Source organism: Pithys albifrons, chromosome 7 (assembly GCF_047495875.1).
Source record: "Pithys albifrons albifrons isolate INPA30051 chromosome 7, PitAlb_v1, whole genome shotgun sequence".
NCBI lineage: Eukaryota > Metazoa > Chordata > Aves > Passeriformes > Thamnophilidae > Pithys > Pithys albifrons.
In genome coordinates, this window is record NC_092464.1 from 4,943,173 (window position 1) to 4,970,082 (window position 26,910).

At 44.8% G+C, this 26,910-nt stretch overlaps 1 protein-coding gene across 1 annotated transcript; it reads right to left on the bottom strand.

Moving 5' to 3' along the window:
- GARS1 (glycyl-tRNA synthetase 1) lies at positions 1-26,860 on the bottom strand. Its single transcript, XM_071560034.1, has 17 exons — positions 26,700-26,860; positions 23,305-23,406; positions 20,360-20,462; positions 19,082-19,223; positions 18,021-18,109; positions 16,564-16,640; positions 14,840-14,985; positions 13,724-13,873; positions 12,045-12,207; positions 11,049-11,213; positions 8,712-8,820; positions 8,249-8,393; positions 6,909-6,994; positions 4,629-4,738; positions 3,238-3,331; positions 1,623-1,813; positions 1-355 (listed from the first exon to the last, which is right to left on the bottom strand). Exons 1-17 carry the CDS (start codon positions 26,832-26,834, stop codon positions 230-232), a joined length of 2,133 nt encoding a protein of 710 aa, XP_071416135.1. The 5' UTR covers positions 26,835-26,860; the 3' UTR covers positions 1-229.
- Between the last annotated feature and the right edge of the window lie 50 nt (positions 26,861-26,910).

Genomic DNA, 26,910 nt, shown 5'->3' on the forward strand with positions numbered 1-26,910 from the left:
CATAGATAATGGTGTTTTTATTCATAACACCCTCAACTCAGACTGCAATTATTTCAGTTTTTAAAGTTAAATCCGGGCAGCAACTGAGGAAAAAAAAAAAACAAAAAACAAATAGTCCCTGGGTGCACAAACAATGCAGCTTTGAATAATACACAGTAAGTTTATTTTATATTAACATGAACAGTAAAAAGTGGACATTTGACAGGATTTTTACTTCAGGTCCTTTCCTTTATTCCTCTATTGTGTCCTTTTTGCCAGTCTCTTGTCCCTCAAACTGTGGATACTTTGCCTCAACGTCAGCCCAGGTGAGATAACCGTTCGCCAGGTCACGGATGATGGCAGGAAGTTCAGAGATCTGCAGGCAAAGCCACAAAGACATAAGAAACACAAAGTTATCAGACTCAAGTTTCTCTTTTGGATATTTGGGAAACATGGGGAATTTTTGCATCTCCTAGAGGATCATTTTTGGAGAGAAAACCATTAATTAGAGGATATTAAATCACAGCCTGTGTCATCTCAGTTATCAGGGTGATCCATGAGGGAAATGCAACTATCACTGGACCACAGTAAGGTTCATCCCTGGTAATGTGCTACAGTTTTGGAAGTGAAAAAAACCAATGCACACACCCAAAAGGTGCTGTAAGCCAGGATTTAGCCAAGCCCTATTAACTCTCAGACCAGCACAGAAGAAGCTGCCAGCTGCTTTTTCTTTGCTCCTCATAGCACACTGTCAAGGTGCAAAGCATCAGCCAGAAACCAGAAAACTGGCAGAAATGGAAGGAAAACAAAGTCTCATCTCTGCTGCTGGACAGTGAGAGGTCACCCAGCTGGACAGTTCCCTGAGGAACTGGCACTGAGCTAAACCCCCTGCCAGTTATGCAGCCCCAGGCAGTACAGGTGCTTCTGTACAGAGCAGAGCTACAACTTCAGCCTCACAGGTGAGCACCACCTTCTCCTCCATCAGGAGCCAAACTGTGCCTGGGGTGGGGGCCAGGGAGAGAAGGGCACAGTGAGAGAAGAACACCAAAACTCCCAAGACTGCACGTCCACAGCTCTGAGCAGTTCTGCTCACAGGCAGAGACCACCACAGGGAGGTTTCCCATTCCAGTCTCTGCACTACGACGATACCAGCTGAGCACACTTAGGGCAGGTGTGACTTTTGGGGAATGGTTCATCAGCTTCTCTGGTGCTGCACAGGCAACACCAGCAGGAAGGAAGCTGTAAGGCAAACAGCAGGCAAAGATCTGTCTTCTGGTGCCTGTGGAATCTGAGGAGCCCTGCCTTTGAAAGCCAGACACAATCCAGTTAATGCTTTTACTCAGCAGCCTTCACTCTTAAAGAGCCACTCTCAAGAGCAGTGCAATCAGCCCAAGCATGGCTTTCAGGTAAGATCAACACTTCTGTATTCAAGACAAACAAAAGCTTCTTCTCATTTTATCAGCAGGGCCTGTATTTTCTGTTGGACCAGTATCTCTTCCCTGGGGATTTCTCAGAACAGCTAAATCACCTGCAGAGCTGGAGGCAGCTCCTGCTGGATCAGGAACAGCAGCTAATGCTCTCCCCAGGCCCATAATGGATGTGCCTGGCTCTGCCAGCAGCCAAAGCCACCCACTGGCCCTCACCTCAGCGCGGATCTGGCGCATGGAGTCGCGGTCGCGCAGCGTGGCCGTGTGAGGCGTCCGGTTGACGGTATCGAAGTCGATGGTGATCCCGAAGGCCACGCCGATCTCATCAGTCCTGGCATAGCGCCGGCCGATGGAGCCCGAGGAGTCATCCACCTTGTGAGAGATGCCGTTCCTGGTGAGTGCTTCAGCTGCAAGGAGCATAGAAGGGGGATCACCAGGACTTGTTACATGCTCAGCAGGTGACACACACCTAGCAGAGGTCTCCTGTATCCTCATCACAGAATCAACTGGGTTGGAAAAGACCTCCAAGATCATCAAGTCCAACCCTTGGTCCAACTCCAGTCCCTTTACCAGATCATGGCACTCAGTGCCACATCCAATCTCAGTTTAAAAACCTCCAGGGATGGGGAATCCACCCCCTCTCTGGGCAGCCCATTCCAATGCCTGAGCACTTTCTCTGCAAAGAATTTTTTTCTGATCTCCTACTTCAATTTCCCCTGGCAGAGCTTGAGCCCATCGTGCCCCCTTGTCCTATTGCTGAGTGCCTGGGAGAAGAGACCAATCCCCACCTGGCCAGAACTTCCCTTCAGGCAGTTCTAGACAGTGCTGAGGTCACCTCTGAGCCTCCTCTTCTCCAGGCTAAACACCCCCGGCTCCCTCAGCCTCTCCCCGCAGGACTTGTGCTCCAGTCCCTTCTCCAGCCTTGTTGCTCTTCTCTGGCCCCGCTCCAGCCCCTCAAGATCTTTCCTGAACTGAGGGGCCCAGAACTGAACACAATGGCACTACCTGAAGAGTCCTGGTTTCAAGCAGCGTCACAGACCCTCAAATTTACTTTGACAGAATATCCAAATGTTTTGGTCTCTGTCAAGATACAAGCTCAAACCCACACCACAGGTACACTGCTGCTCTCACAGCTCCCCACACTGTATCACTCAACTCTCACTCAAACTGCAAAGCCATCGACTTCTTCACCCTGTCATCACAGTCCCACAACTCTGCTTTAACTCCAAACCACCCCAGCCTCACATGTGTAGGGGCATATGCAGCACAGGGAGAAAAAGTCCAGGCAGAATTGATGTCAACAGCAGAAGGCACTGGCTGACATGCAACCCCTGTTCCTTCATGTATTCCGTTTTTTATGGTTCCTATCCTGCATCATGATGCCCACTACCAGGGGACAGTTTGACAGAATGTTTGGAGGCTCAGCAGCTCTGGGACAGATTGAATAAATTAGTTGGCCAATAAAAGCAGAGAATTTTAATAACAAAACAAACGACAAACACAAAAACCACCCCCACACTGCTCCGGACAAGCTTCTCCTAAGCATTGAGGAAGATTTATTTTTGATATAGAAGGAAAAACAAAAATGTCTTTTACACTACAAACTAGCACAGGAAAGGTCATGGTGTTGGGCTTTTTGAGGGAAGCTTAAGAGTTTGATGGATACCCAAAGCTTACAGATACCAAGTCAGCAGGCTGAGGTCAGAAACACTCCCTTTGCATGTGTGAGAGCCACATGATCCCAATGCTATTTTCTCCCTACAGAGCTAAGGAACAAACCTCTCCTCCCAGTGCACATCCCCATCAGACCCACAGTGCTTAACACACTTACATAATTCCTTGACAAAAGGCATGAATTCCTGATTCTGGCTCAGAGGAAGAACGGAGCACTTGAACGGTGCTACAACAGCTGGGAAGCTGAAGAACTAAGGAAAAAAGGAAAAAGCACAAATAAATACAAGTTTAATGGTTAGGTCAGACTTGGGAGGTGAGAATAAACTCTGAGGCTGGAGGCAGGGTGACTGTTCAGGGGAGTCACTGGCCTTCTCTAAGACATCAACATTCAGGGTCCAACAGTAGCACCTCACACCACTGAAGGACTGGGTTTCTCCAGCTCTTGTCCACCCCTCCTTATCTCCTGAAGCTAAAGGTTACCTGCAACCAAAAGAGGTGTACCACAGAAATTTCATCTCATCTGAATGATGGAAAAATGAAGGGTAGAGGGGTCTTTCCAGACAGGTTTATTCTTAGTCTCCCTGTTTGACAGAATCCACACACATGAAAAATATGCAGCTCAAATGTTCTTAGCACCCTCCACAGGCACCCTCAGAAAATAAAACATGTGCCAAAAGTGAGGGAAAATAATAAAATTTTCCCTGGCAATCAGCAAGGCATAAAAGGGACAGAAATAATCTAAGATGTACCACAATACAGAACAGCCTACACTACACAGAAAGTAAATGGGTACTAGAAGGGCAGTTAAATCTAATACATTATACTTCGCCAGCAGTTTGTGACAGAAAGTCAACTGTGTCCTAGCTCTGGGCTCCTGAACCTTGTTTCCTCCACTTAAAACTGAATCACATCCTGCAGCACATGAAGGAGCACTGTTACATTTCTTTCCTACAGTCTAGCAGGTAGAAACAATGAAGAAGAACCAGCATAAACTTTCCAGCCGGTTTCCCATGGGCCACCAGCAATGGCCCAGAGCATCATTTTTGGACACTGGCTGAAGAGGCTGATGCTCTGTATGTAACACACACTGGCCCCTGCTACAGCAAAGTTTCTGGCCAAGGTTTTAGTGGGGTTCAGAACAGAGAAGGCTGAATTTCAGAGGGATCCAAGCAAACAGTTAGTCCATTGTCCGTCTTGCTGCACTGAACTAGGATTCCAGGAAAAGCAGCAGAAAGAAAGGAAATTAAACACTGAAGAGATGCCTTTCTCTGAGTGATGGGACAGTGCCAAGTGTGAATCCAGGAGGAATTTCTCACCCCCTTGCCAGTAATACAGCAAGAGCTTCATGCACACATGGCCCCAGAATGCTCTCAGAGCACATGTAAAAATAACACGTACGCTGGCAAGAACAGCAGCTCAACTGCCCACCTGGGTTCTCCATCTCTACTGGGCATTGTGCAGCCTTATTTCAGCCCTTTCCATGAATGTTAGGGAAAGGCAAATGCTTGCAGCTGGTTCAAGCTGAGGCCCAGTGACAGGAAAGCTCACCGTTCTCTGCTCGTCTCCTTCCCGGATGCGGAATGTGTGTTCAAACACTGTGTACATGATCCTTCCAATACCAAACGAGGGTTCAATTACATTTGGGACGATTTCTTCCACTGGAATACAAAATAACACATCATTAAAAATGGATTTCTACACAAAAAAGATGCGGTTACTGATGCTGCCTTTCTGCTCAGAAGTTCTGATTACATGTAGCTGAGCACATGGAAATAAAATGTTAAACATTTCTGCTCTACATACAAATACCTGAAATAGAGATTTGGACTTGGCCCACACATAGAATGTATTTAGGCTGTAAAAAACTAACTCAGGGCCCCTTCTCCAGCCCCAAGAGCAAATAACACTGCACAACTTTCATCCATGCAGATAAACCTTCTTCCACTTCACAACAGCAAAGCCTCATCCAAACTACTCACTGGGGACAATCCCTGCTTCACACCAAGCCACAAACCATGTCCAGGCATTGTCTGGGGGTGCTGTTTGGCATGGACCAAAGCCATGCCAGGGAGCATAATAGCAATTAAACAACCCAGATGATGGCAGGGCAAAGCCACCCTTCCTATTCTCCATGCCCCTGCAATGTGTCATGAGGGAAAGGGCAAGAATGAACTAGTCAGTGTTCACAAAAACCCTCAACATCGTGATGTGCTCTTATTATATACCCGTCATTCTCTCCAGTCTTTGCCACGTGTCTGTCAGAGGCTTTTTCCCCCTTCTCCCTCCTGTATATGAAAGGAGCTCAGGGACAGGTGCCCTGCCCTGACAGAGCAGCTCTTCACAAAAAGCTCAGATCGCTGCTGGAGAAGAAACAGGCATCAGCTGCTTCTGAAGATCAGAGTAGGATCCAGCTCTCCAGCACTGCATCCCAACTGGCCTCCCACTCTCTGTGACTGGAGAACAATCCTCTCAACTAAGCCCAGAGTGCAACTTTGCCTTCCTGAAGATTCAGGCCCTTGTTCAAAGTTCCTCTCCAGCTCTCTTGGAGCCCCTTTAGGCATTGGAAAGGGCTCTAAGGTCTCCCTGGAACCTTCCCTTCTCTAGGCTGTATAATCCCAGCTCTCCCAGCGTGCCTCCAAAACAGAGGTGCTCCAGCCCTCAGAGCATCTCCATGGCCTCCTCTGCACTCACTCCAGCAGGTGCACACCCTTCTTATGTTGCAGGACCCAGAGCAGGATGATCTTGTTTTATTTGTGCATTGACCAACCCATTTTCAAGACACAAGAGAGGAAAAACGTAAGCTTTTCCTTCTGTTTACAGACAGCAGCCAAACTGCCAGATATTCAAACCAACACCTGGGGTTCTACTTGCTGGCCCTCATTAACAACATTGATTCCTTCTTCAAAGTTGTGACAATGCAAAGCCTGGCATAGCAGCAGCATGTGCTGACTGAAAGGTATCTGGACATCCCACAAGCTCAGCAGCTGCAAGAAAACATATGCTCTGCACAAGCTCCTCTACCCCCTCCTACCAGCGCTTATGTTCTCAACCTGGGGCAGGATGATCCACTAGTTAACAGTATGAACTGGGGAAAGCTCTACCTCAGTCTCCTACTCTGTCAAAAGTTTCCCAAATGACTTTGGGTGAGGTGCTTACGTAGCTGGCTGGAAAGATAAGACTTCTTTGAGGAACTAAATCCATGTATTTTTGAAAGTTACCTTCTAGCCCCATTTCCCTATCAGGACAAAAGTTCTGACTGACTGAAGGTGATGGGATTATTGACTACCAGAGGAACTGACTGGAGTTGTGAGCTGAAGGAGTCTGGTCAGGAGGGCAGACTGGCAGGCTGGCAGAGGCCAGAGGACTTGGTTTCAGGCAGCAGTGACAAGAGGAGGTCTGAGCACAACAGTCTGCACGGAGCCCTCCCAACAGCCTGTCACAACCCATCTGCTGCACTGCCATGGACGTAGAGGTGAAGGTTCCCACACCTTCCCAGCTCCTCCATCACTGCAACAGCGGTTTCACAGCACTGTGTGGGCCCTCACAAACCCTGGAATATACAACTGTAGCAGTGTGATTACAATACCTCACCCAAAGTCTGTTAATGGGTTAGTGACAAGACCAGACATCAATGGTCACTGAAATCCACCTGCTGTGTGTGAAACCTTTCCAACTCAGTTACGTTTCAATGAAATTACACTTGGTGTTTTTCCTGTTGCATGATACAATATTAACAGCACAATGCCACTGCTAACATGTATCATATTCAAAGTGTATCCTGACCTCCTGCTTATATTTGAGGATCAAACAACAAAGATACAAATTTACCATGTAATGTTTTCTGAAATCTCTTCACAGTAACCATGTCCTTTGTTAATTTAAAAGTTTTCCCTTCAGTTTCAACAGTGAATTCCCTGCAAAGGAAAAAGAAGTCACTTAAAAGCTACAGCAATAAACAAACAAGTTGTATTTCCTTAATTGTATCAGCTGGTTGACTATTAAGAGTGGGATGATAGAAGCCAGGGCAAACTCCAGAGATGAAAGGAACATGAAGCACACCTATTAAAAGAAATTTGCATTAATAATAAAATTACTACATGTACATTAAAAGCACACAGTGAACTTAGTTGTGGTTAACAGCCTGAAGCAAACTCAATTAGGAAATGGAAAACTCAAGATGAAGCATACACACTGAAGAGAAAAAGGAAGGCACACAAAGCAGGCACTGCCTGCAGACTGTACTATCAATAAAACCAGGGATGCTGCTTGTAACTCATCTATTGGAACATTTCAGTGAGATTCTGAAGGGACTAAACTCACTTTCTTTTGGGTTTGATGTGTGCACACCATATTCTGCAATAGTTTCTCTGCTACTGTTTTTTCTACACTTTTACAGTCAGAGATGTAAAAGAAATAAATCTTAGCTCAGGGATAAAATGAAAGATGTAAATTTTACCATTCTGGAATGTATTCATTAATCCTACACCTTGCACCATTTCCAGCAGGAAATGAAGCCTATATTTTTATGACTGCACCATAAGCTTTCCCATAACATATACAGCTGTTGGCCTGCTTCAGCCAAATTTGACAACTGCAGAGACCTCTCATATTTTCAGTTCCTGCATGTGTTAGGAATGTAGGCAGCCAGGTCAAGGAAAAATACACAAACTCCTGCCTCAGTAGGTCAAAGGCTGCAGCAAGAGGTCCTAAAGCAGCTCACTAAACACTGGGGGATACTCACACAAGTTTTGATTCTCATTTAACTATTTGCTATTAACTATGTTCCCTCAGTCACAGAATTATTTTAATCATTTTAAAATTTAAGTTTAAAACCATCTGGCAATCCTCATCAACTCTCAAAGCAGAGCAGGGAGGCTGGTAAACACTTGCCACTTCACTGAAGTGTCTCTCTTCTGGGATGATCCTGCTAAAGCTCATTCCCACACAAACACACAAATCTTTGATTTATGTGCATACACCAAGAGATCTGTTGATGGATGACCAGCAGGGACTGGTGGAAAGGACAGCACTAAAACATTTCAGATGAGCCACACAGCCTGTTCTCATGAGGAAGCTGTTTTCAGGTGGCTCAAATAAATGCAGCAGCACTTGGCACCCACACCAGAGGTGCCACAGGAGGGTACCACACACACACAGAGCCAGCTCACCCTTTCTCGTTGAGCAGCTGCTCCATCTCAGTGATGTAACACTCATCACACATGGAAAGGTATTCCATCACCACCTTTGCATCCTTCTTGTAAGCTTTGCCAATGGCTCCCTTATTTGCCTCAAACTGAACAATATTGACTGTTCTGTACAAGGCAGTTAAGGAGGACAGAAAGCAGGGCCAGTTTCTTTCATTACGTCAAAGCTAATTGTTATTCAACACAAACAAATCTCCTCCACCTCTGGATTGAGGAACTTCTCTCCAAGAGAGGAAAGGAACAATAACAAACACCCACAAGCTCCAATCTTTGCAGGTTACTTCCCAAACTGATGCTGCTCTGTAGCTCTAAGTTTCTCTGTTAAACTTACAAATGTAACTTTAATTAGAGCTTCACAGCTCTCCCAAACATCTCACTCTCAAATCACTTCTGACTTCACAAGAATCTGTTTTATTCTGAAAGGATATAGGTTCTTTGAGAGGCTTCTCAGCTATAAGAGGGACTTTGGTGGCACGGGCATGGCAGGAAAGGTCATAGCAGGAACGATCAGCACAGCCAACGATCTCAATCCAACCCTGAAAAAACAAAAGGGGAAGCTTTCACCAACTCACTTTTTTGTCCACTTAACCATCAAATATGTTTATTCACCCCTAAGCCCTCCCTGCTCCCATGACTGTTTTTTCTACATAATTAGCTCTGTTACAATAAGCAGCCCTCACTCACTGGTTGTCCCTTCATTTGAATGATCCCATTTGTTTCCAGAGGAAACGATCAGTCATCTAACCAGCGCCCGTGTTCAGGGCCAGGTTTTCCACATGGCTTGGCAGAGCACAGCACTGTGCCAACAGCTCAGGGCTGGGCCAGAGCACACAGTCCTGTCACTCACATGCCACAGGCACACAGACATCATGGCCCGGGGTGTCGCTGCTCCCAGGCACGGAACAGACAGCAGGGAACCAGCCACACTGGAATGGCCAAAAGCCTGGCTCACAAACTGGTATGACACAGATGCCATGCAAGGGAAGCTTTCCCTTCAACATTTCAGGAGGTATGGCAAGGAGGAATCCCCATCACCATTCACACAGAACTGATGAAGCCTTCTAATAATTGCAGCAAATACAACCTCCCTCTGGATTTTCTAAAAGACAATCCCATATAAGAAAAGGCTCATCAGCTGCTTCCCATTCACTCTGTCACATCAGTGTGGACATTCAGGCAGTCAGATGCTGTGTGGTTTTCCAGTCTGCAGTGATACAACAGAGTGTCAGGAAGGGTATGTGAACAGAAGAAATCCCCATGCTTAAAAAATCACGGTGTTCCAGAATATCTTGAGGAATTTTTACATAAATTAAAACACCAGGGTACAGCTTCTTCTCAGAAAACACAAAATACAGGTTTATGTGGTTGTTCAGCCTGGAGAAAAGAAGGCTCTGGGGAGACATTAGAGCCCCTTCCAGTACCTAAAGACACTATAAGAGAGATGGAGAGGAACTTCTGACCCAGACATGGAGTGATAGGACAAGGGGGAATGGCTTCAAACTGACAGAGAACAGGGTTAGATCATATATTAGGAAGAAATTCTTATCTCTGAGGATGATGAAGCTCTGACACAGGTTGTTGCCCAGACAAGCTGTGGCTGCCTCATCCCTGGAAGTGTTCCAGACCAGGCTGGATGGGGCTTGGCGCAACCTGGGCCAGTGGAAGGTGTCCTTGCCCCTGGCAGGGGTTTTGGATCTTTTAAGATCCCTCAACCCAAACCATTCTATGCAGGAACTTTACAGGATGGATTTTATGCTATTCAGAGCAGTTCACTTCTTACTACTGAGTGCTGCAAGTTGTTATAAATATTTTTGGCAGAGTTAAGTGACAAACCCAAGTGTGGTCCAGCTCACAAGGTTTTGTCACGCCTCTCAGATTGCTGTGCTCACTTCTGGGTTAGGATGTTGGACACACTGCCCTGTGAGTGCTGTCCTGACCCACAACAAGGCTTACAAAGCTTAATAATCTTATTTACATAGTGTAGCCCACACATGTCCAGTTTTGGGCAGGCTAGGAAGAGAGACTGTGAACTTATGGAAGTCATCTATTGGTGTTCAGAGGAAGCCATTCCTTCAATCATTTCTACATGAAGACAAGTCACCCATCTGAGATGCAGGAGGGGTTTTTTCCTAACTTTAACTTTGGTAGAACTTTATGAGTTGCTATACCTCTAACTAGCTGTAACAAAATATTCCTAATGATAACACTTAATCCAATCAACAATGTAAGAACAAGTACTCAAGGCCTCAACCAAAAAGCTCTTAATGACTCAGCAGGAAGATGATAAAAAATCCTTGGGAAATTTTTCTCCCAGCAACAGCTGTCTGAACTGGCAGGAATGAACTCATTTCTCACAGACTGGAAGAGGGAAAGGAAGACCAAGCATTCAGGCAGGAAGAAATCTGCCCTGGAGCAATGCCTCCAGCAAAACAAATCCTTCCCTACTGCTGTTCCAGGGGTTACAGTCTTTGGAAAGCACCAGGACTTGGTTTCCTTTAATTCCAGAAGGAATTCAACCAGTGAAATGTCCCTAGGCTGCTTCAGGCTCCAGAAAAGGGGTCTAGACTTACAAAAGCAGCATGAACAGTTGGGAGCTGACCGGTCCCCTTAGCTCTGGATTCAAAACATTTCCACAGCACTAAGGGTGTTCAGACCAAAATGAGACTAGGCAGAAACATCAGATTCAGGGCCCTAATTTTAAAGAGCAAGAAATAAAGCAGATCTGACAGGGAGTGCCCCTTGCTGTTCTCCCTTTGCCACTTACATAGGATGTTTTGGACTCTGCATCCCAGCAGTCACAGGCATAATGAGCCATCTCATTCTCCATGTGCTGTCGGAAGCGCAGCTTCTCTGGGGACACACCGACCTTTGTAAGGAAGAGGTAGATTCTGCCAATGAAGTAACCGAGAACGGAGTTATTGATCACACCCTGCAGAGGGAAAAGGCAGGAAGAAAAGACTCATGTCAGTTCCTCAGGAAGCAACACCACAATTTGTTGTACTTCTGCAGACAACCTGACACCTTATACACAGAACTCCCTGCCCCTGCCTGAGGTAAAGTACTATGTTTCCCATGAAACTGCTACACGTTTTCAAATTCACTTCATGCCACTGGCACTATCTCCACCTGAACAAAACAGTAAGTTATTGTTACTCCATGACTCATAACTCACTGTCTCTGAAGATCACCCACTTGTAAATACCCTGCTGTGTGGAACAGTGCAGTCATTGGCACTACTACAGCGGCACCCTACGGTTCGAAGCTGCAACACAATAGGAGGGTGGTGTTCTTTTTTGGGGGTTGGTTTTGAGGTTTTTTAGTTTCTTTAGGTTTTTTTTGGAGGGGGCAGTGTTTTGGTGCTTTTTTTATTTGGGGTTTTGAGGGGCTGGGGTGGAGGGGGTTGGTAAACCTACCCATTCATAACTGGATGCATCAGGTAGTAAAACCTCAACGTGCAAGCCAGCCATGTGCTGATGGGGGTCAGCAGCTGAGTACTGAGATTCCCTGCTAGTGCTTGTATTAATGTCCTTTGCCACTAGCTAAGAGTGGAGCTCAGCCTCTAACCACCATCCCAGCAGCACCTGCACCCTTTTGTTACTGGTAACAAAGGCCAGGCTTGGATCTCAGTGACACCAATTCCCTGAGGAGAACCTACTCTTAAATCTGGGAGCAAACCCCAGCTGGCACCAACACAGCAGTCTGTAACTTAGCCTTGAGGGCAATTTTGCAAAGTTCCAGGTGCTTGCAAGAGGAAGGTTACCTGTTGGACAGCATCTCCCAGCCGCATCATGTGGGCAGACTGCCCGCTGACCTGGGCCTTGGAGGAGTACAGGAGGATGTTGAGATCTGCCACATTCTGAAACTTGGGGTGGTTCTTCTCACTGGGATCCACAAAGTGCTCAATTTCTGCCATGGTGAATTCCCTAATGAAAACAAACAGATGTGCATTAAATATTTTATGCATTAGCCACAGCCTCTCCAACAAATTATTGTGCTTCAGCCTCTCACAAGCAAGTCAGTAGTTTAAAAACATATGCAAATCCTGAGCCAAGACAATGTATAGACTGGAACATGAACCAGTCTCCTCCCCAGATTTAGTTTTATCTTCGAATTCCAAGTAAAACTTTCTACAAATTCATCTAGATCTCTTCAGGCCATGGTTAACACCAGAGTGAATCAGAGGAGAGAGTATCATCTTCCAGAAGTTCTCTGGAGACTTTTTCCAGACTGCTGTGATGCCCATAGCAGAAGTATTTGTTCCCTACAGAGTCAGTGAAGACTAATCCACTGATTAATTCTGTAGCCTTAACTCATGTCAGAGGTGCCAAAAATAACCAGGTGAGGTGGTAATTTCTTGTAGGTAATGAAACACCTACACTCAGCAATGCTGTGCAATCTGTTTTAAGAATTTGTCTTTAATACATCTGTACTCACAGACTGATTCTGAGCCTTCTTGCTTGAAATCACTTTCCATTGAATTAACTCATTACCAAGAACCTTTAAAAAGCTCCAGGTAATCATTAACTGCAAATCACAGTCATCAGGATGTAATTTGCTATGACTGCATAATAACAGTCTCCAATAAATGTGCCACAAAGATATCATTTATATTTGACTGAAAATTCTTTCAGTGAGAAAAGTTCTCATTTCCAGATGTGCAGAAGAGAACAGGACTGAGAAAATTCCAAAGAGTTCCCTTCATGTTAACAATGCCACTGCCTCTCTGTGACATTTGTGGCACCACATTAATCAGTTCCCAAGTTTACAGCAAGTCCTGCCTGTGCACGGGAGCTTGTTCCAAACTATATGGAAGAGCTTTCCAATCAGAATAGTCCAGTTAAAATACAGAGGTTATCATTAGTGAAATGCAATAATCACTTTTATGCAGAGACAGAACTTAAAGTAAATCTCAATAACCCTGAGCTTTCCTGCCCAACTGATCTTGCAACACAAACACATATCCTAAGACAAGTTATCTCGCAACTTCCTCTCTGTAGTAAGTTGTGGAACTGCAGAATCTGCAGGACTGAGACAAGGAAATATTGCTACAAGGTCAATCCCATTTTAATTTCAGTTTTGAACTAAATTGCATGAACATAATTAAACAAGCAAAGTCCTATAGAGAACAGAGCTACCTTTAACACGATTCATTTAGGCTGTGATGGAAGCCAAATTCTGTCAGGAAAAGTGAGTTTTTTTCTCATACAGAGACTGTTTCAGAAATTCTACTTCTTACAAGCCAACATCAGATAGAATTCTGTATTTAAAACCTTAACTGAGTTCATCTGTGAACCCTGAGACTCACTAGACACATAATCAGGATTTCTCTGGGAGAAAGAACTAACGTGAGAACAATCCTGTGTGAAACAAACACTGGAACAAAAGGGAGGTGCCACCTGCTCCCAGGTACCCTCTGCTGAGAAGGGAAGTTTGCAGTACCTCACTCTGATAAGGCCGGAGCGGGGTGAGATTTCATTCCTGAAGGAATTTCCAATCTGGGCAGCAGCAAAAGGCAGTTTGCCTTGGTTAAACTCCAGAAGACGTTTGAAGTTGAGGAATATTCCCTGTGCAGTTTCTGGCCTCAGATAGCTGAAAGGAAATGGGAGAGAGGAAAGATCAGGAAGGTAAAAGGGCAGGGAAAGCAGGGAGTAAAGAAAAACACAGTTACTACCAAACTTAAAGGTGGTACCTGTTTTCTTGAGTCTTAACTCCAGACACAAAACACTGAAGCAATAGACTGAAGACAGGAAAAAAAGTCCCTACATCAGTTGCAGCCCAAACACAGCCCTCCATGGTTACCCCCAAAATAAACTGGATGACTTGGCTGGTTTTGAGATACAAGCATGGAATGGAAAAAGTGGGTTTGAGTGCAATACAGTGACCAGTGACATCCAGAAGTTCACAGGGACTAAAGCCTCCACCTCTCCTGTGCTGCACCAGGCTGCTTACAAACATGGATTTTGAAGCAGACTATGACTACAGCTGTGAGGGGGTTTAGTGTAAGGTCTCTACAACCCTTACAGTGATTTGTGACTTCCTCAGAGAGTACAACCTACACAGAGGATTTCACACACTACACTGGAGAACACATAGAACATGTAGCTTTTATCCCATTCCAGAGCATATGCAAGAATTATATTCTCTATTCTTCAGTGAAGGTTTTGGTTTTAGTTTTGGAGACCCTGGCTCAGAACAACTTTTACATTCTTACACATGGAAATTATGCTCCCAGTGGATCACCCTGCTGAGTAACTTCATCCTCAAACAGATACCCTGAAACAGGTTTTCTACAGCCATGAAGTCACTGACAATTGCAGATCCATTCTTAACTGGATTTATGGAAACTACTCCATCCAGCAAAGGGACAGTTGGGATCCACATATTCTGGGTGCTTCAAGTATCTTCATGATTTTGGAACAGCTCCTTGTTTCTCCTGCCTTCCACCAAAAGTACAAGGAGAAGGCTGGGACTGAAAGGCAGGGGAAGGTCACTCAAGAGACTTGATTTTTATTGCAAGCAATCAATCCATAAAGCAGAATGAAGATTAGTACCTACCCAGGCATGTTTCCTCCAGGCCCAATGGAGGTCTTGAACATCAGATTGAATGAAACGGGAGGGGACAGGTCATTCCCAGTGACAGGTGACTTCACATTGTAGTTCACAAAGAGATCTGCAAGTTCTTGCTGGCCATAATTGTCCAACTAACGGCAACACACAGAAGAATTATTTTAATTCTTTGACAAGATAACAAGAATTAATGATGCCTTCTTTGTCTGTTACTGAGCATGAGCCACAGCTCTGAATCACCTGCTCAAAATATTCCCATTTAACATAAATTTTCAAGCAAGCTGAAGTTTGAGCCAGTGATAGAAGAATACACTGCACATTTGCAAACCCATTTTAGTAATGTAGGTCCAGGATTCAGTCATAGCACAGAAGTCTGAGCACAAGAGTGGGTGTAAAGCAGAAGAAAAGTCACTGGGACTGCACCACCACCCACCAGAAGCTTCTTTTGAACAGATTCAGCTAAAACATGGGGAGCTCTGTGTTGGCAGGGCTTTGTCTGCATTAATTTCTCTTTCTTCTGCTGTATGAAATACAATATTCAAGCTATCTATTAGATGTTCTTTTAGAGCTGTTTTGCATTTTAGCTACTAGAGCCAATCTGCAGCTCAAGGCTTCTTGGTGAGAGATTTTTCATTTCCTGTAAAAATAACTTGGTAATGACCAGACTCTTTCACACCAGCCCCTTCCAGGACACTACTTGCCTTTTCTCTGGAAATCAAGCAGTAGAGAACCACTACCTAACTGCAACCTAACTACATAAGAGAATGATTTCTGGCATTGTTTTGTGCATTTATGTACCAGCTTTCTTCATATGTACCTTCAAATGTTGTTCCAGTACTGTAAAGTATCTATACTGAACAGTGCAGCAATAATTTAACATTCCAGTTTAAAATCCAATGAGCTACCAAATTGTTATGATACTTCATGTATCAGAGAAACAGGATATAAAAAGATTTTACTAATAGAGAAATTTCCCTAAAGGATGGTCAAAGTTCAGTTTTGTAGTGTGGAAATCCTAATAACAGCTGCTTAGTGATACAAAACACTGACAAAAAATGTTTCTCTTTCTGCAAGAAAACATTCATTTCTATGCATAGCTCTGGAAGCAATTCTCCTAGAAGTCATGAGAACAAACATTTAAAACAAACTAAGAAAAACAAATGAATAAAAACTGCAGGCAAATGTCTGTACAGCTGCTCTGGAATGTCAGCCTGAGCAGCAACTATTCTCACGGTAAACACAGGAAAAATCTGTGCAGGGTGATGGAGACAGAGCAACAAATCTCAAGGGCTTCAAAGCTGAGACAACTTCAAAACACTCCAATTCAGTGCTAAGCTGATTCAGAAAACCCTGACAAAACTTCTCATCCATCTCTGTTCCTTTGTGTGACAATCCAGCAGTGAAGGACTGACAAAGGTAAAAAGCTTTTTGCCAGGGTGTGAAGTGGAACAGAGCAGACCAGCTCCAAAGCCCAAGCTTCGGCCCTACCAATCCAACACTCAAGAGACTAATAGCAGTAATTCTCCAAAACAGCAGGAGGGAGATGTGATTAACCAGCAAGCTCACAGTATTTATTACAAGTAGGTTTTCAGTATTTGAGAGCATGTACAGCAACATGTATCTCTGAGGTAAACACTTCTGAGCATCCTCAGGAACAGAAAAGGGACACCTCTGGCTTCAGGAAACATCCACCTCCCTTTGCCTGCACCCACCTGTGTTAGAACATTTTCCATTTCTGCCTTTTTCTCTGCTGTGCACTTCTTATCAGACATCAACTTTTGCAGGTGAGCTGTAAGAAAAGTAGGTTATGAGTTTATATTCCAACTCCATCACTGACCCCATTCTAGAGCCTGGCAAATCAGGAGGATCCTCCAGCATGAGTTTAAGTGTGTTTCCACAACTTGTCTTGACAGCGTCCATCAGGTCATTCCCCTCACGTCACCAGGGCAATGGTGGTCTACAGTTCACTGTTCTGATGTGCCAGAGGGAAAACAACTGGTCCTTATCTCACTTCTTTCCAATATTATTTCCCTAAACCCAAGCAATGGCTTTGCAGTCCCATTCTCCTCGTTTCCACTCTATACAGACAGAAATTAAAGGCAATGTGTGATCCTGAGTCAGCAAGGTTAATTTTATCCCAGTGCACAGAGGCACATAGGGAGCTGTACACTGGGGTCAGACTGCATTCCACTGCACAGCACAACATCCTCCATGAGACACAAAGGCAGGCAGTGATGCCAAGACTTCCCACTCTTGTTTGAAAAAAGCAATTTGACTTTTTAGTCAGCAACAGTTCAGTTTGGCAGTAACAGCAGGTGGCTGTTCACCAGGGATGGGCTGCAGAGGAGACAGGGACATGCTTGTTTATGAGGCTGTTCAGCAAAGGAGGCAGAGGCCTAATGAGCTTCTTTTGAATCTTTTTTAACTAAAAAAAAAATTCTAAATGAGTATTATGAAAACTGCTTTGATGCCAATATAGCTTGTTCCACATGTTTAACTTCCAAGGAAAAGGCTCAAAGTGGAGAGAACACAAACTACTTAAACAGAGAGCAGAACAATCCTTCCTCTCACAGTGGAGCTGTACGTGAAAAAGTTTTCAAATACATTTCATATTTCTAAAACTCGTATCATTTTTTGTTTGCTTTTAAACAAATTCTAATCAATAATTAGAAAGAAATGTGAGGACTTTGCAAACCTAAGAAATGCCTGAAGTCTATTTCTAAGGTACACACCACAGTCAGCAACTTCCACGTAACTGCCCTGTGCATGGTAAAAACATGCTGACTCTACATCATCATTACATCATTTCTCAGTACTGAATAAAAAGCAACTGAAACTTAAGAAAACCAAGAACAGAATGCAGTAGAGAAAAGGAATCTTGTTATACAGGGAGTCCTCAGCTCACACAACACAGTAATCTTTTGTGGCCTGATGACATCAGATTTTATAAAAAGGGACACAATTTTGTTTTCTCTACAGATCCTGTATCTCATTTAAGATGCCAAGAGAACTTACAGGATCTTCAGTATGGCAGGATTATCTAACTACAAACACAAGTATGAAAGTCTGGCTACACCAACAGGCTTCCTTTGAGAAGGATTCTCACTTCCAGTGTTTGTACCAGCACAAGAAACCTCCAAGCCCACCCAGCCTTGGAACAAAGACAAACCTTTTAAGAGATGATCGGCACGAAAACATTCCCCATTTTTCACATCTTTCACCATGAAGTCAGCAAACTTGTCTACATGCCCAGAAGTCCTAAAAAAGATAATACAAAAGAGAGGAACATGACAGCTGCCACCAAACAGCCCCAGGTACTGTGTGATCCCAGTGGACAGACCATTATCCTTCAAACTACATGTTCAAACTGCAGGCTCACTCCCGCTTCAGATTAAAGAGTCATGATAAGCAGCACCATTCCACAGGAAATCTGACCTGTGTGAAGTATCAATACATCTAAATCTTAAAATGTGTCACTAAGATGACACTTAGTGCCTTTAGGAACAGCACTGCAATCAAAACAAGACATAGCTGCAGTTGTGAGGATCAACCAGTAATTCAGGTGGACAGATTCCCAGTATTTTAAACCAGAGATCCACAAAAGCTTCTGCCTGTTATGGCACAACAGCACAAAGCAAATTGACTCAGCTCAGGTCTCAGTCCAAAAGCTCCTGACATCATCACAAACCTGTGCAGAGGTGAAAGGGTCCAGAGTTTGAACTCTGCTCTCACCCTGGAAAGATGGTCCCTCTACCTGGCCTGTGGATAAAGAGAAGCCTTCAATCCCCAAAGCTACAGAAGCATCATTTGCATTCAGAGGTCAATTAACACAATGCATGGGGCCACCCCTGCACAGGGAAGGGAAGGATGGTCAGGCCACTGTCCTAAACTAGGACCCAGGTGCCTCAGATTTAGGCAAGTCACCTGATCCATTTTTTTGTCTTTTATAACTTTTAGAAAAAGAAATAATGACAATTTTTTACCTAATGGTACTACTAGGAGACATTAAAGCATTGGATTGGCAGGCACGAGTCCTGCTGTTTTCCCTGATTTATGGAACAACAGCTTCTTACATTGACCTGTGCCCTGGGATCTAATTACTTGGCACTGCAGCACAGTATGAAATTGGGTGACCCACTCTTAAGATCCCTGTGGGTAATTTTACTGCAGATTGTAAACAGGAACTATGACCAGAAATGATGTGCAGCAATAAAAAAGACCCATAGTTACTTCAGAACTGGCTCTGGCGTGAGCATGGTGCAGTCAATCTCCAGGATCTGCTCTTCCTGAATAAAGTGATGTCTCCATGCTTGGATGATGTTGTTCTTCAAAGCACACCCAACAGGCCCAAAGTCATACAGACCACTGACACCTGCAAAGAGAAAAAGGTAAAGAAAAGTGGTTGGTGCAAGACTGTACGAACCTGCACTGTTTGGAGCAGGTGTCCTCCCTTCTCAGGGTTTCCATCAGCTGTTTTCATGTTCTGAGGATGATGCATCAGCTTCCCTGGCTGAACAGAGAGTGGGTCACTACAGAGAGCTCTTTCTCTCAAGAGCCATGAGATAAAGGCTGAAAATAAACACTGTGAAGCACCCACAGACCACCCAATACACAAACCAGCACAGTTCAGCTGCAGAGCACTGGGGCATCAGGTAGTGGCAGAAGCTGAAACAGATAAATATGTGCAACCAACAACACTAAAAGCCATGCTCCCTCCAATGGATCGTATTTTGTGGAGAGTTTTGGGGGAGCAATCTATCCAAACGATGAATCTGAATACAGATGTGATCATGCATAGGCTGAAGCAATATATTATTATCAGTAATAACACATCTGCCAATCACCAGTTTGGCCACAAAGATAAAAAAGGGGAAAAAAGGCCAATAAAACAACCCAGAGTGTTTGTTTTAGTATCTTAGGTGAAAGAGCAGTAACCATACAGGCATTGTGCTGCCTCCTGAGATGCTCATATCAGCCACATTTATTCACCTGTGCCATAAAGCTGACTGACAAAGTTCACTACAGGAATAGGTTCTAAAGTTCACAGTAGATTTGAGCATTATTGATCCTCATTTGGGCCATTCACTTAAGAGTTGAACCCAATGATCCTGTGGGTCCCTTCCAACTCAGAATATTCTGTGAATCTGGGATTATCTTGCCAGGAAAAGCTCAGATAGAGATGAACAGTTATGATGAAATAATCTGATTACCCCTTTAAATGCCAAAACACCCTATCCCTCTGCAGAGACACCATCTTCTACAATGCAATGCTCAGAACATGCATCCTGAAGTCCACTCATTTAAATTTATAAAGACAAAATTTCAGCCCAAAGGGGGAACTTCTGAAAGGCTTACAGACTCAAACAAGAAAGTTAAAAGCCAACTTAAAAAAACATTCTTTTATGGTGCATTAATTACAACACTGCAAGAGTAGAGCATTTCACTCAGCCAGAAAGACCAGAATATTAGCCTAAAGGGAATAAAATGTAAATTTCTTCAAAACCATACCTCCATAAATAGAAAAGGCTTGGTCATAGAAAAACCTCCTTTTAAGAGTGTCTTCCATCTTAACTCTGTCCACGATGTCATCTTTGGGCTGTAAGGCCAGTTCCTGTAAGTCAAGCAAACCAAAATCAGGGAGTAGCTCCTGTTTCTGGCAGGAGGAGAAATCCTCTCCACTCCCCATTGTGAGTCAAAAATCTGAAAGACCCCCTTTAAAGCAAAGGTGTCCGACCAACACAATCATTTTCCAAAGGGGAATGGTCCCACTGAGATTCAAGTGCTCAGTTACAAATATCACTGTGTGAATGCAGCACTTCAGACACCTGAGGTGGACTCATGACCTAACTTTCAGATACCTAAACCAGAGCTAATGATGCTGTTTTCTTCACAACCACTGCACAGAAATGCCAGTTGCCCAAGCAGTTCTTCTGACCTATTACCCTCTCCTGACTCTAAAAAGAGCTGCAAGTGACCAGCTCAGACTACACACACGTAACTCTTGGCACACACAAAACTTTCAATAAAGTGCTCCTCACATGAAAATATTTTGACTATATAGATTATAAGCACCATTGTCCTTATGCTCTGACAAAGCTGTGTATTTAGGTACTTGAACATGGAATATCTGTTTGCAACATGTAAATATATTTCATAAATATGCATCCCTGCACTCAGAAAATTTAGTTACAGAATGCCTTAATGCTCTGACTAGATAGAGTGAAAACATTTTACAGCAGACTCATTTTATCTGAAAATTTATTAATTTTGTAATCAAATTCAGGAGTGAGGACAACAAACTTGAAAGATTTTCTTTCAGAAAGGTGTTTTGATAATTAAAGCAGAGTTAAGCCAGGTAGTTCAATAAATTTAGATCCTCCTAAGTGGCTCATGGTATAATTTTGAACAGCTTTTTGGTAACTAAAATGTCCATTTATTTCAAACTTTTCCTTTTTTAACATCTTTAAAGACAATAAGAATGGTCTAATTTTAAAAAGCACTGTACCTCTGCTGCTCCCATAAATTAGCAGAAGCCAAGGAATAACTTTGCATGAGAGACAGAAAGAGTCAAAACTAGAGAGAGAACACTCATGACAGCAAGTCCCAGAACAGGACTTTGAAACCATAGTTGGGAATCCATTTGGAAGACTCTGCCTAAAAACAGAAAACCACATTTCAGTGACCAGGGTTTCCTAACAGACAGGATGGCTTTTGCCCAGAGAGGGACAGAAGGAGAGCAGCAGTAACACAGCCCAGCTCTGAACTGGCAGGAAGAAATGGCAGCAGCACAGCAGTAACTGGAGTAGGTACAGAATTCTGCAGACCCCCTTTACTACCTAAAGAGAGTAGTTATTGAACTGGTGCACATGTCAGAGAAGCACATGTTTATAAACATAAATATACTCACAGACAGAAGGCAAAGTGCCCGTGTTTGCCTTCAAGGGGAAGAAAGACCCTGTACAGCAGCAGAATCATCTCCTGACTGATAACATTGTTTAAGGACATAAGGCCAAGGAATTTCACTCAACTCAAGGATTCAAATTCAGAGTTGCTCTGCTGTCTTTAAGTAGGAACCACAAGGACTGAAAACCACCAGCAAAGCAAAGGAGGACTCACACTGCTGCCTCCCCCAAAAGGTGCAAGTGACTGTGATGCCTTGCTGGGCACACCATCAGGAAAGACACACTCCCATCCTGGAGTGCTGCACTCACAAGGGCAGACGCTGCACTGACAAGGTCATTCTTGCACTGACAGCCCCCACAAATTGTGTAAGTGGTGAGCACACCCTCACACTGCATCCTGCACCACTCTTCCTACACAAAGGTGCGGCTCGCAGGGATACCACATCCGAACCTGCCTGGCTACATCTCTCCAGACTTCCAAGGGTTGGGAAACAATCACAGAAACATTTTGATACTGTTTACTCCAGGATGACCTGGCTGTCAGTGCAGCTTTCAGGCAATGGTTTCAGAGCACAGATCCCTGCAGAGTACTAAGATGCCATTTTCTTGGGTTAAATGTGTGCAAACAGGTAGCCACAACCCCAGAGCTGGCAGGGAGCAGCACCTGTTCGTCTCACACGACTCTGCAGGACAAACACGGTCAATGGGTTTCAGTTCAGGTGCACTCACATTCTCACAGTGAGGCAGCTGAAAGCACTGGTGCATTTATTTATTAATTCATTAAGAGCACCACCAAAGCACAGCTACAACCATTTTAATATGAAATGTAAATTAGAAAGAACTTTGCAGTTTCTGGGCTGAATCTGCACACCTGACTGTGTTTCAGCTTCAAGAATTTCTTTTTGTTGTTTCAGTCTGGGAAGGAGAGGGAAGCTCATAGAATAAGGAAATGTATTTTACTTGTTTATTGATCTAGACACAAAACAAAATTCAAGTTCCACCATTTCATCTGCACAAAGACTTTTCAGAGCACAACTGCATGTAAAAAAGGGGATACAATTTCAATTTACCCCTCTCTGTAAGGTTATTTGAAATGTCTCCAAAAACTTTGTTTAAACTCTAGCAAAGGAAGTTATTTCTAAATAAACATGTTCTGTACGAGGCTGGGAATTTCAAAGCTGCACAAAGAATCTGAAGAGGAAACTCACTACAGTGACCAGCATGTGCTCTCACTGTGCACAAGAAAAGATCTATACAGTAAACAAAGATTAGTGACATACACAATCAATTTCAGCTTTGATTACAGAAAACCTCAGTAGGAACTGGTATCTATTTGTTTGCACACTGATTTAATGCTAAAAGAAATTAGTGTAAGATAAAGAATGAAACTGCCTCTAGTAGAAAACCTGTGAACTACTTCAAAAGGTATTTAAACAGTCTGCCCTACTGTGACTATTTAGCCCAAACCAATACTTCAAAAAAGAACTAAGTAGAGATTTCAAGGCTTTTCAGACAAGGCTGTGGGACTCAGAATTTCATTTCCAGACTCACCTTTGCTTCTAGGACCCTCTTCCGAGCTTTGAGCTCTGCTACAGCTCTGTCTATATCCACCTGGGGAGCTTTCTCTTCCTTCAGCTTCCTTACCAGTTCTCCCTAGAAGGAAGCAAAGAACAATGTAGAGTCATTCTTTGAAGATCTCTCCTTCCTCCTGCTCCCCTGGCAATGCAAAAGGAGGGGTCTGTCTGGCATCCCACTCTCCACACAGGTCTCCAGAGGCTGCAGGTGAGGAACACTTATGCATTTGAGAGTAAGCAGAAGTAATGATCACTAGAGAAATCCAACCACCCACACTACTGTTAAACCCCAGACCTGCTATTAAATCTCAGTGTGCAAATATCTCCTCTATGTACAGTGGATTTCCACAAATTCCCGTTTTCTGTCTTTGAGGACGCACTAAGTGGATTCTCAGATGGTGAACACAGGCTTTGTGCTCTCCCACTCAGTAACTCTTCCTTTTACTCCTTCCCTTTTCTTCAAAACTTACGACCATTTCAGACTTCTTTTCCTCTGTCCTGTCTGATCAAAGTTGGCCAGTAAGGACACAAATTTTCAGAGGCTCTCACAGAAGACAGGCACTCTTAGCCTAATGTCTCAGCAAAGAAGGCATTGCATGATCTATAAAAGCTGTTATTATTTTTAAAACCTGTTCAGTAACTTCAAGAAAGAATAAATTTTTAAAAAAATACCCTTAAAATACCCTTCCAAAGCCTAAATATTTCAGAGCAGCAAAACCTGCAGTGGGCTTATACCAAGATCTTGACCTGAGTCAAACCCCCATCACCTTGTCATAGTTCCACAAAGGTCTCTCTGCCCTGTGTGGGTAATTCTGCCCTTCCACCCCAGGGAAGTGCTCAACCCCTACACACCCAGCTGGGTTCTTTTCTGAGCATGACCCTCAGCAGTCATGCCCAGCTTGCCAATGAACTGGGAGATAAATGAATTAAAAGTCTTCCTCTGAGTCCACTCTTCTGCACCAAAACCAAGATCTATCTTGGATTACTGAGAAGGACAAAGGAGCTGGAGGAAAAAGCACAGAGATGTCAGGTGGGATGCTCTAAAAAGGGAATGCTCCAAGTTCAGCATTTTTTGTGCATCTTGCTCTTCTTCACTGAACAAAAAGAAAGAAAAAAAGGGAAAAAACCCACAATCCATAGTGATTACAGTATTTCCATAACACCAGCTATTTCCTAAATTCTGAGCTTTCCTGACATCAACACTTCAGGTAACTTAGAAAGCAAAGAGAACAGAACATACAAATTGCCATTCTGCAATCAGATTAGAAAAACTAAAAGTACTTCAGAGACAGAGAGGTTCAAAGGCTAATTTTATTAATAAAGAAAGGACGTCTCCAAGGACTGCATTAAAACAAACACACACAAAGAGAAGAAGGAAAAATAACAACCCTGTCAGGCTCCTTACCCCCATGGGCTACAAAAACAGAACAAATCTACTGTTTCCTTCCTGTGAACTACTTGTACAAAAACGTGAAAGTTTCACTCTGGGACTGAGGACTTCAATTGCCATTCCTGGGTAACGTGGCAGAGGGAGGGATCTGATCTGGGTTTTTTTTTTTCTTTTAAAGTAGTAAGTTCAAATTGCCTTTGTTGAGCCAGGGGGTCGGTAGTAGAAAAACATCAAGACAGCAGCAAAGCACCTACTGCTGAGTCAACAGAGCCCTCACCCTGCTCGCTGCTGAGCATCCAAAAGCAGCACACAGCAACTCTTTGTCCTGACCTATAAGTAAGACATACTCAGACATACGCAAGGAGAAGAAAAAAAACCCCAACTGAGGCAAGTAATTACGTTTGCTGACAGGACTCAATCTAATTAAAGCTCCGATCCTGAGCCCAGCCCAGAGGAGGAGTAAACAGCAGTACTCGATGTGGCAAATTTTGCTGCAGCTTTGTCCCACAGAGCAGCAAAGCAGAGAGGGATCCACCCCTGGATCACGGCAGCTTATTGCATCAGGCACTGCTGCAGGAAGATACGCTGCTCCCTCTCCATAGGCTGAGAGTCCCTTAGGTTTAATTAAACTCCTTCTCCTGGAGCTGACAGACACAGCCCCCTGCATGGAGAGGCACCAACTCCCCCAGTCTTTGTTACTCCCTCCCTTTCCTCTTGGACAAACATCTCAGGGAATTACTACAATCAGTCATACAATACAATACGTGCAGCCCCAGCTACACAAATTTACCCACAAACCTTCCCTTGGCACCCCACACTCCAGTTGGAATCCCAGAAAGAAGGGGTGCATTGATACTTTAAAGGCAAATGACAGCACCCAGGATTTTCAACTAAATAAATTGGCTGGTTCTAGAGACCATCGCTTTATTTACAAGCAGCTCCCTTGCCAAGGCATTATGCTGTACAGTGATTCATAATACAAACTCACTGAAGTGCTGGCATAATTAGAGGGCCATAAATCCACTCATTTAATGGGAAAACACACGCACAAATCTATGGATACAAGGGACACACACGTAGCTATGTGTGCAGCTAAGGAGAATAATATGGATCCAGCCACTTAAAGGAGGCACATGGGGACCCACAGGCACAGGTAAAGAGATGAAGGGGAACTCCACAAGCTCCACTGCCGTTACTGTATGCAGCAAGGGTACCCAGATTTACTCAGGAAATTCACAGACAACCGAAGGTAAGAAGGATGCTAAAGATGGGAGATGGGAAGAGAAGGCGATGCAGCCCCAGCCAAAAGGAGACGGCACCTACCTAGGTAAACGAGAATGATGAAATGGAAAATATGCAAAGGAATCACCGTGCCTTACTGCATTGGGCAAATATGCAACTCTGGGGAACGTCATCTACGTCCGAAACCCAAGAGAAACTCGGCTCTAAGGGGACACTGCCGTGTGACCCCAAGCGATGCGCAAACATATGGGGGCTGTTCCGCAAAGAGAAGGTGGAGAAGGGCTCTAAATGAGGACACGGGCTTGGGCACTGCGGGCACATCCAGCCCGGGAGGGGACACCCAGCTGGGCTGACGCACAGCCCCGGCTCTGCGGGGACGGGAACGGGGGCCCCGCACACGGCACCCACTGCCCTGGGGAGCAGCGGGGACCCCGCAACCCGCACCGGGGAACAGCGCTGGGCAGAGACCCCGGGGGGAACCCTCCTGGGCACAGGCCCCGCCAACACCCGGGAGGGGGACCCTCCTGGGCAGGGACCCCGGGGGGGGACCCTCCTGAGCAGGGACCCCGCGAACGTCCGGGGGACCCTCCTGGGCAGGGACCCCGCGAACGCCCGGGGGACCCCCGGGACGGGCTCAGGGATGCGCCGCGACCCCCGGTCAGTGCGGGCAAATCCCTGGGGATAGGAAAGGGGGGGACACGTCCCCCAAAGCCCAGCACCCCCCGGCCGGGCCGCGTTACCTGCTGCCGCACCGCGTTCCGGAGCGGCGCCAGCAGCGCCTCGGCCTGCGGGCCGTCCATGGCGGGGGCGGCGGAGCGGAGCGGGCGGGCGAGGAGGCGCAGCAGGGCGGGCAGGGCGCTACGGGGAAACGGCATGAGCAGGAGGAGGAGGAGGAGAAGGAGGAGGGGGAGGCGGGGCAGCGCCCGCCCCCAGCATGATGAAATCGCGGCC

Excerpts from the sequence above, each read along its gene's own strand:
- GARS1 (XM_071560034.1), bottom strand. The coding sequence starts at position 26,834 with ATGCCGTTTCCCCGTAGCGCCCTGCCCGCCCTGCTGCGCCTCCTCGCC. Across the intron at positions 14,986-16,563 it reads TGGAAAATGTTCTAACACAG|TTGGACAATTATGGCCAGCA; the intron begins GTGGGTGCAGGC and ends TGTTGCCGTTAG. Across the intron at positions 3,332-4,628 it reads AAGGAGACGAGCAGAGAACG|TTCTTCAGCTTCCCAGCTGT; the intron begins GTGAGCTTTCCT and ends TTTTTTCCTTAG.